Source organism: Chrysemys picta, unplaced genomic scaffold, assembly GCF_011386835.1.
Source record: "Chrysemys picta bellii isolate R12L10 unplaced genomic scaffold, ASM1138683v2 scaf1337, whole genome shotgun sequence".
NCBI lineage: Eukaryota > Metazoa > Chordata > Testudines > Emydidae > Chrysemys > Chrysemys picta.
Window position 1 is genome coordinate 1 of NW_027054044.1, and position 10,693 is coordinate 10,693.

General features: G+C 48.0%; 1 protein-coding gene across 1 annotated transcript; it reads right to left on the reverse strand.

Annotated features, from left to right (window-relative positions):
* Positions 1-6: 6 nt before the first annotated feature.
* Positions 7-6,577, reverse strand: LOC135979881 (protein MROH8-like; the record flags this gene model as incomplete). Its single annotated transcript, XM_065580024.1, has 6 exons — positions 6,308-6,577; positions 5,607-5,751; positions 2,703-2,798; positions 1,672-1,776; positions 826-961; positions 7-75 (listed from the first exon to the last, which is right to left on the reverse strand). Coding segments are annotated over exons 1-6 (706 nt in total), but the record flags the coding sequence as incomplete, so codon positions are not given.
* Between the last annotated feature and the right edge of the window lie 4,116 nt (positions 6,578-10,693).

Here is a 10,693-nt window from a genome sequence, read left to right on the forward strand (position 1 = left end):
TGGGGCTCCAAGCAGCCAGAAATTCCTTGTTCCTCTGTTCAGTCCATTCCACATTCTTTCTGTCCAACTGTGCAACTGAAATACATGTTAATAACACTCTTAACTTTCCATTCTGCTTCCTGACTTCTGCTCTCATCCCTCTTTACTGAACAAAGCCCTTTGTTTGGCTCTGATCCAGGAAAGCATTTAAGCACGTACATTATTCTAAGCAGATGAATAATCCCAGGGACTTCCGTGGGACTACTCGCCTGATGAAAGTTACAGATGTGCGTAAATGTTGTGCTGGATCAGGGCCTTGACCCCCAGAGTAAAGTGGCTCTATCAAATGGTGACTGGAATCTAGCCAAAACACTTCAGTGGCATAGAAGTGGATTAACACAGTCATGAATCGAGCCCCAGATTTGGATCCAGATTTCCAACAGCCATCAAAGTTCTGGGGCGTTCGGGGTACAGGCATCTCGAACTGAACTAATTGGTCTGATGGCGTTGAATCCCCTATCATCATGTCCCACTGACCCTTCCCATTCCCACTGACGGAATGAGCTCTACCAGTCTCAGTTTGCGATAACGTGTGTTGCCTTTCTCTGTATTCCCCCCCTCCCCTTTCCTCTCTTTGAAAGTCAGGGCTAGAATTACGGGATGACTATCAGACGCTTGTTTCTAGATCCACAAAAAAACCAGCACTCTGTTCAAAGGAACAAATACCGAGCCAGAGGCTCTACTTCTTCCTCAGGCACTATCCTGAACGGGAGCTTTGCCTGAGGAAAGTCTCTAGCATTTAGCTCCCAGGAGGGGGATTCAGATGCTCATCAGTGCTTCTCTTACTCTTTTGGCGCCACGCAATAGAGACGAGGTAATGAACAGCCCCTGCTGCCTTTGAGCTGATCGCCTTGACGGGATCCCCACAGCGGATCCCCAGCACTGCAACCAGGTGTCCGAGCCTGGTGAATGGAGACGCTTCCTAATTGTACAAAAGAGGAGAGGAGGAATCCATTACCACTGCAGGTAAAGTGGGCTGTGTCTCCTAGGCAAGGAGTCTATATCCACACAGTCCCTTTCTATAATGGGGCGTGATCCTCAGCTCTCCCTCTTCAGAAGAGGCTTGGGAGCCAGAAGAAGAATATAGGGCTCGATCCCGCACCACAGACGTCCACTGGAGTTTTGCCACAGACGTCAGTGGGAGCAAGATCAGGATCATAATGATCTGTAACGGCTGAGGTGGGCTGGAATGGAGAGGCCTCTTCCTGCAGCTCCACAAGAGGAAAGTATCCCATGGTACTAGGATGAGGAATGGAGGCAAACAGGGAACCAGCTGGGGATGAAATGTCTTCAGTCTCTAGGATTTTGAAATCTCTTTTCTCTGAAATTCATTAGATCCAACCATAGAAAAACCCGTTTTTCCTGTGCCCCTTGTTAGCTGCCTTTCCTGCATTGGAAAGAGGTGGCCTATTCCTCCAGGGCACTGGATTTATTTTCCAAGTGTATCAGACGCCAACCCATCTCAGTCAGGATGATGGACGAGCAACAAAATCGGTTTTTCCTCCGCCTATTAGGGAGCATTGCACGGTGGGGCCCCTCAACATACTTCTAAGCAGGAAGTTTCTCTGGCATGGGAGAGTGCCCTGTAGGTCTAGTTTGCAATCAGGTCACTAGAAGTCAAGAGTTACTCACATCCAGTTTGACTTCTGTGGCCACGAAGTTTAGGAGCAGTATGCTGCTCCATACAGCCCTCTCCCGCCGGCAAGCTTCCCTGGACTGCATCCAGGAGTCCATGAGCTGCAGGAAAAACAAGAGAGGTTAAAAATAACAGGGGGAAAGGGTGTATACAAGTGATCCCCAAAGGATATCTTTATTCTGGCTGAATCATCTCACTCTTACAGATACAGGCAGCGTCTGCTTTGTGCAGACTCAAAATACACATGGAATTCTTCTCTTTGAACGAAAGCAAAGTGCATTTCTCTCTGAGGGCCCAGTCACACACCCGCTGAAGTCAATGAAAGTTTTGACATTGATCTAAGGACCGATCCAATGCCCATTGAAGTCAACGGAAAGGTCCCCATTTGATTTCAATGAGCATTGGATCGAGACTTTAATGGATGCAGGATTGGGTCCTATGTAAGGAAGGGAAGGGCCAAGTCTTCTCTGGACAAGCCACACAATCCAGCATTTCATTCAGCAAAATAAGAGCAGCTGGAGGAAAACTTCTATTCTTTCATGATTGCAGACTTTGGGCCAGCCCTCATGCTCTGTAGTTAGCGGCAGTCTTGGTTCCCATTGCACCCATTGGTTCTCACTGTGGGACAGCTGGAGCTGGGAGTTCTGTGGAGGCCAGGTGCCAGCCCTCACGGGGGACTAGAGTCCTGGCAGCGACCCCTCCAATTGCATCAGGAGTGGCAATGATGGGCAGTAAAGGGAATAACGTCCTCATTTGGAAAGGACACTGTGATGTAAGGGCCACCTGGAGACAGGAAAGAAACTGAGGGTAACAATGGAGGAGATTGTCAGACCTCACAGATGGAAATAGAAGACTCCCCCGTGCTACATGAACCTTGTCACATATGCCCTAATAGGAGAACCCTGTGGAGATGGGGCACTCCGTTCTTTCCTTAACTCTCCTTTCCCTCACAAGCTCTTGACAAGATTTTCCTGTTCCTCTTCCCTACCTTACCATCCTCCAACCGGCATCTCCAGATCCTGTTTACCTGCAAGATCCTCTCTAGCTCAGACGGAACTGGATTTTCTAAAATCAGACTCTGGAGCATCTCGTTGAGGGTCTGCAATGTTTCAATGAAGAGAACCTGAAAGGAGGGGGAACCGTTATGCTCAGCGCCACAGAGCTGTGGATTATACAAATAATTTATCTTATGGGCTTGAGGCAAGAATCACAGGGTGAAATTCTTTGGCCTGTATTATACAAGAAATCAGGCTAGATCAGGGGTGGCCAGCCTGTGGCTCTGGAGCCATATGCGGCTCTTCAGAAGTTAATATGCGGCTCCTTGTAAAGGCACCGACTCCGAGACTGGAGCTACAGGCGCCAACGTTCCAATGTGCCCGGGGGTGCTCATCAGGGGCGTAGCCAGGTGGAGGGAACAGGGGCAGTGGGAAAAAAAAGGCGCCACCCGCTGCGGCGCTTTTACTGACAGGGCGGCGCTCCGGGTCTTCGGTGGCACCTCGGCGGCGGGACCTTCACTCGCTCTGCGGGTCTTCGGTGGCACCTCGGCGGCGGGACCTTCACTCGCTCTGCGGGTCTTCGGTGGCACCTCGGCGGCGGGACCTTCACTCGCTCTGCGGGTCTTCGGTGGCACCTCGGCGGCGGGACCTTCACTCGCTCTGCAGGTCTTCGGCGTCATTTCGGCGATGAAGCTTCAGTGCCGCCGAAGACACCCGGAGCTAGTGAAGGTCCCGCCGCCGAAGTACCGTCAAGACCCGGAGCGCCGCCCCGTCAGTAAAAGCGCCGCAGCAGGTGGCGCCTTTTTTTTTCCTGCTCCCAGGTGAGTAAAATGAAAAAGGCGCCACTTGTGCTCGGTGGGGGAGCGGCCGCTGCCCCGCTTCCACCCTAGCTACACTACTGGTGCTTACTGCTCAACCCCTGGCTCTGCCACAGGCTCTGCCCCCACTCCACCCCTTCCCGCCTCATCCCCTGAGCCTGCCGTGCCATCGCTCCTCCCCTCCAGAGCCTCCTGCATGCCACGAAACAGCTGATCGGGACGTGCGGAGAGGGAGGGGGAGGCGCTGATCAGCGGGGATGCCAGAGGGCGGGAGGCGCTGGGAGTGGGGTGGGGGAGCTGATGAGGGGCTGCTGACATATTACTGTGGATCTTCAGCAATGTCCATTGGTAAATTCTGGCTCCTTCTCAGGCTCAGGTTGGCCACCCCTGGGTTAGATGATCTAATGGTCCTTTCTGGCTTCCAAGTCATAAACCAATAGAATTTATAGTTCAGACCTTGTCCTAAGACAAGGTCTATAAAAATAAGGCCAGATCCTCAATGAGTGCATATTGACATAGCTCCATCAGCGGGCGTGAAGCTACACGGATTCATACCAGCGAAGGGTCTGGCCCATACTTCTTGTACACAATAGTTGCTAAAAAATTAGCTACTTCACTTATTCAATAATGTGGGTGCCCTGAGCGCAAGAGAAACCGTATTTAGATTTGTTCTGGACAGTGAATCCTTCAGGAATCTCGAGAAAACTAGCCTCATGTTTCAACTGATATTGGCCTGCCGTGATTCAAAGCTGTGCTCTTGACAATCACCCAGAAAGCCAGATGCATCGTTATATCCCTGCCTCATTTCCATTATAAACCAAAGGAAACTGAGAACAGAAAGACATCTGCGGTATAAATGACCCTTTTCTTATAATTGATCTTCCAAATCATTCCCCAAACCTGATGTAATGAATTCATCAATGCCTCCCTTGGGAAGATAACATGCAGCAAAGCCCTTATCAGAGAGTAAGGAAAATGTTATAGCAAAAGGAAGTCCTACATTGAAATGAGATTTTTTAACATTAGAAATAAATATCACTTTAATAAATATATCACCTTGTCTTTGCAGGAGTGCCGCCAGCTTTTCTGCTGCCCTAGGCGGCGGAAGGTCCCGCCCCGAAATGCCGCCCCCTACAGAGGCGGCGGAAGGTCCTGCCACCGAAATACCGCTGTGGTCGCCACCCCCCAAATTGTAGCGCCCTAGGCGACCGTCTAATGGGTTGCGCCGGCCCTGTGTCTTTGCCCTTTACTCCTCTGGGTCTTAGATACTATTCACTCCAATGATTTGGTTAGAGAGAGCATATGTGAGCATGCGGGATGTGAGGCAAATTAAGTGTTCTAAATTCTATTGACTTTGGTAGTGAATTTGGTCCAGTGTCTGTAATTTCTCTCCCCTCAACTTTAGGGCCATAAATGGCTTTTCAGAATTAAAAAAGCGCAGGCAATGAAAGCTTTAGCAACTCTGACAGTACGGGTCAGATGTTTAAAGATTTGCCACCATATTTACACCCACAATTTGCAGGCGCAGCTTTGCTCCTACTGGTCTTTTCACCCGTCAAGTTGATCACTTCGATGCCAAAGTACTGGATTTAGGTGTGAAATCAGGTATTTCAGGTGCCCACGTGAGCTAAGGTGTAACTGCAAATAATTGCAGGTCAAAAGTAGGGACTAAAGTAAAGTTCAGGCTGAAAATGTGGCTGTATCGAGTGCCGCAGGACCCCAACTTTATTCAGCTCCTTCATGCAAGAGGACCTAGCTGTGGGAGGTGCCACACACCAGAAATACCCGGTCAGTGATCAAACAATAGCCAGCCCCATTTCTGGGGCAAGCACTAAGTACGTTTTCCTCATTCCACATGCCTCATTCTAGCTTCACCACCCAGATTGGGATCCCCAGTAGTTCCCTAGTCAATTGAAAACGGATGGATCATTTTCATAATTGGGAATGTGGCAGCTACTTGCTGTATGCATGGGACGAATGATCAGGGCCACGTCACCGGGGCTAAAGTCCCCAACTGCTACTCCACAATGGTGTTCCATGAGAAATTTCGCTGACAGTGTAGTCACATATCCCCAATATGGGCCCAAAGTAAGTAACAGGAAACCATTCTTGAGTTACCTTTGTGTACTGGCCGCTTATATTCCTGATTACTCCTTGCACCTGCAATGTCACTAGAAGTGGCAGGGAAAACACGCTCTTGAGGAATGTTCTCAGCAGGACCCATCTCTGGTGGGAGCCCATGGCCTTCACCACATGCTTTTTGCTGGTAAAAGGAAGAAGCCTGGATTGGACTTTGAGGTGCTGAAGCGTAACGGAGGCATCAGATGGTGAGGACATGAACTGAGGGTTATGCTGAAGGAGCGTGAGACTAAGAGACATCTGGACTATACAAGAGAACAAGATCATGTGAACAGTAACAATGTAGGAGAGTAAGACACTGGCAAAGATTAACAGAATACAGGAAAAGCACGGGAGGGCAGGGATTGGTGACCCGAATAGTAAATCCGGCTCAGAAATGCTACAGAAGAGAGTGAAGGAAATGACTCAGCTGACACCTCCAGAAAGAAAATCATCTCAAAATGTCTGCAGAGACTCTTGGCTTTGAATCACATGTGGAGTAAAGAGGATTACAATGTTACTGGGTAGAAAATCATCAGTCAGCCATGCAATAGTCCCCCACCTCCTCCCCAAAGAGTCCTCAGCATCTAAAGAGAAAAAGGCACGAAGTGAGGGACTGCTATTGGCAACTCTGGTCCCACCAAGCATGGAGTGAGAAGCCAGGTGTGAAGGCTGGGCAGTTAAATTAGAAGTCACGTTACCTCAGCTCGATAATGATGGCCATGGCCTGGAGCCGTATGGTGCTGGAGAGAGAGTCCCGGGGTTCTTTCTTAATCATCTCCTGTAAGTCCCAAAGGGGCAAACATAGTAAATGAGACACAAGTGCTCCCAGCATCAGTCCTACTCCCTCACACATTCATTGAGGAGGTTATACAAAGCCCTGGCATCACAGCTAACTCTGGAGGCCTTAAAAAAGGCAAAATTAGCCACAGGCTTCTCCGGAGTCTCCAATAAATCCCCAGCTAAAAGATCAGATATTCCAAAAGTAACAAGGAGCCCAGCCAAAACCCAGGATCTTCCTTTCTGATGGAAGAGCTCCCAGATCATGAAGCTGCTCAGCCAGTGGTGTTGTCCAAAGGGATCTCATCTGTTTCTACCCAGCCACAAATTCACTCACTCATTTCCTCATCCATCTCTGTTCACTCATCTCCTACTTCCCACCAACTAGCATCCTCTCTCTGTCCATTCACACTAATATTTCCAGTCAATCAGCACTGACCTCAATTTTACACACTGAAATAATTGCTTCAGTGTATACAACAAAGTTCTTTACAACTCTCCAGATTCCATGGACCCTAGCGTGGGTTTAGCAGCTAAGTATTCTCCACAGTTCATCAATCTTTTCCAACCAACAACACGGACCCTGTGTATATTATTTACTCACCACTATGGCTCCTGCAGTGTCTGATGCAAAGTTGTAAATAAAAAAGTCAGGCATGTTATGCCAGTCGATGCTCTTGCTGAGAACAAACAAGAGTCTTAGGAAACTTTTTTTCATAATGAAATCCTAAACCAAAATGAGAAAAAATATATATCAGGGTGAAAGGGATTTAGATAGAGAACATCATCGGGTAGAATATTCTACCTTCATTCAAAACCCCTCCACACGGAACACCTGGTAGATAAATTAACAATGTTGCAGAGAATGAATAGTCAGGATCAGAAATCGTGGTGAGTTGAGGATGATGATGTATCCGGGCAGCACCTACAATATACTGGGCTCTGTCTGCAAACAAAGGAAGACACAGGCCCAGCTCCCAAGAATTGACAATCTAAGAAGGGTTCTGATGGCTTCCAGCAGAATGTTGGATTGTGTAGGACCTGACTGTGTGAGTTACTTGTTCAGAGAAGGCTTGGATCAAGGAGAACAAGCAGAACAGCAATGGGACTCCATGTGGAGGATTCCACACAGGGCCTGTTTTCTGTAGGACAAGTAGCCAGATGTAGCGTGACCATGTGTAATAAATGAAGGGGGGGGGGCTCCCTTTTATGAACACCCAGCCAGCCAGTTAGCTATAAAGTCCCTCTTGGTGGCTGTTCTCTGCTTGCTTTACCTGTAAAGGGTTAACAGAGTTCCCCAGCTAAAGGAAAAGGAGTGGGCACCTGACCAAAAGATCCAATGGGAGGGTTAAAACTTTTTAAAATGGGGAAAAAACTTCTCTTTGTCTGTGTCTGTTCTCTGGAGACGGGACACGGAGCAGTAATTCTGTGTAAGGCTGGAACCAGGTATGAAAATTCATCTTCCATACCGAGAAAAATCATTGGACAGGGAATGTTTAACTAGACGCGATCAGGTTTATTTCTTTATTTTGGCTTGTGGATCTCCTCTGTGCTAACCCCAGATACTTTTGTTTTGCTTGTAACCTTGAAGCTGAACCTCAAGAGAGCTATCTTGATGCTTAATTTTTGTAATTGTTTTCTTTTAAGATCTAGCAAAAAGCCTAAGTTCCAGATGTACTTTCTTCCTTTTTGTTTTTAACAAAATTTACCTTTTTTAAGAACAGAATTGGATTTTTGGTGTCCTAAGAGGTTTGTGCATGTTGTTTAATTAGCTGGTGGCAACAGCAGATTTCCTTTGTTTTCTTTCTCAGCTCTTCCCCGGGAGGGGCGGGGGGGGGGGCGGGATTTGAAAGGGCTTGAGGATACCCCACAGGGAAGAATTCCCAAGTGCTCCTTCCTGGGTCCAAGGGTTTTTTTTGCATTTGGGTGGTGGCAGCGTTTACCAAGACAAGGTCAGAGAAAAGCTGTAACCTTGGGAGTGTAATACAAGCCTGGAGTGGCAAGTATTGATTTTTTAAATCCTTGCCAGCCTCCACTTTCTGCACTCGATGTGCCAGAGTAGGGATTCAGCCTTGACACCATGTGTATAAGCGACAAAGCTGGACCCATTTGTTTTGTCAGTGAAGGTCTAAGGGTACGTCTTCACTACCTGCCGGATCGGCGGGTAGTAATCGATCTATCGAGGATCGATTTATCGTGTCTCGTCTAGACGCGATAAATCGATCCCTGAACGCGCTCTCTGTCGACTCCGGAACTCCACCAGAGCGAGAGGCGGAAGCAGAGTCGACGGGGGAGCCGCGGCCGTCGATCCCGCGCTGTGAGGACCCGAGGTAAATCGATCTAAGATATGTCGACTTCAGCTACTCTATTCTCATAGCTGAAGTTGCATATCTTAGATCGATCCCCCCCCCCAGTGTAGACCAGCCCTGAGAGAGGAGCAGTTGCCAGGGGAGACCTTGGGTGGAAATGTCTCGTCCTTGAGTCCAACGGATAGTGTGAGGCAGGGGAGTAGCCGGGCAAGAATCTACTGAAACTAGCACAGAGTGGTGGGAAATCCCTGCAAATCAAGGATACCACCGACAAACGGGGCATGAGATCACCAAAGAGTTTGTGGGATGTATCTGGAGAAGGCACCTAATATGTATAATAGGAGAAAAGCATCCAGAGGCTGGATTGTCTGGAGTAAGTGAAAGAAGAAAGGTTGAGTGCTGTAGGCAAAGGGTTTGAAGAGAAGTCAGACCCTATGTGATAAACCTTCTGGGATGTCCCAGGCTGGGTCAGGTGGGACGGACAGCGTGAGGGGACACTAGTTTACAGATTAGATGGAGAAGGTTTATACCTCTTTGTTACTATTGAAGTAGTGAACAGTGTTTCTCCATGATTCCAGCAGGAGCATGGCTCCCTCCATAGCACAGCCATGCTGCTCACGTCCACTTTCATCCGCCTCCCAAATAGTCTCCATGCACGAGATATCTGGGACTAATAAGAAAGAAGGAATGACAGAAAGAAAGAAATTACTGCCATTGCTGGTTAAAGGGGAACGAACGCGCCCTGAGGTGTCATTCATGGACTGATTGGTGCCCAAAAGACAGTTCATTTAAACCAAAGAAAGGACACGGTCTGTCTGTCTTGGGGTTGTATACTGCTGCCCGTCACCGTGGTATCTGGGCTCCTTCCAGCTAAAATCAATGAGCAATAGCGAAGTTCCCAGTGGAAAGCTTGGCGTCACTGGCACATCTCCCTTTTTGGGGTAAGCTATCTCTGCTCTGGGTAGGGTTATCTTTTGTTTGTTGGCTTGATTGCTACCATTTGTTTTGAATAGGGCTAGACATCTATATCCTGCTTGAGCAGGGGAGAAGTGAAGGAAACTGTGATGCTGGGGAAATAAGCCACTGACTCTCAAAGCAAGAGAGATTGGGGTGATCAAAATCAGAATCAAATTGGGGATTCCTTAAAAAACAAAAACAAAATAAGAGAGACCCAGAATGAGACTCCTTTGCACTTCTATGGAGTTTTTCAGTGGAGGATCTCCAAATGGCTTTTAAAGGTGGGCCGGTATTATTACCACCATTTTTATGGCCGGAGAAACCATGGCACAGGGAGGTGAAGTGACTGGCTCAGTCAAACAGCAGGTCACTGGCAATGCTGGGAATAGAAGATAGTTCTCCTGACTCCAGTCACATCCTCTGCCCCCTTTATTTCTTGGATAAATGTTATTGATTCATTATGCAATAAATATCTTGTGCTCTCCGATTGGACATGAATGAGCACAGACCCAACGAAATACCAGGACTCGCTGTACTGTATAGGGCCAACCAAATAATAGATTTGTCCGACAGCATGAACATTAGCCAGCCAAATATGGCTGAATAGGACTGGCTGATGCTCTTGCAATTAGGATTCAGTTCACATATCCTGCTTTGCCGCCGTCAGCAGCATGGGAAAGCAGCTAGGAGCTCGTGATGGGTGGAACAGCCAGGATAACATCCTCCCAAGGGAAGTGGTGGAAGCCCCATTGCTTAAGTCTGTGGTTTTCAGGTTGGCCACTTATTCAAAGTCAAAGAATTTCGCCTTTACACTCACTATAAGAGTTAGAAATGTGTCATTGCTAACAACGTTAGCCCTACAGAATTCACCTGCACGTGTTTTGTGAGAGGTTGGCCAAGAATATTTGACCTTGAAGGGTAAAGGTGTGCAGGGAGTGGGGGAGCAAGATTATTTTTGCTTTAGGTTATAATACAATTTTCAATGCCTCCTGACTCCCTTGATTGCTCTGTGTAATCATCTGGGGTCAAGACCCACTGTTT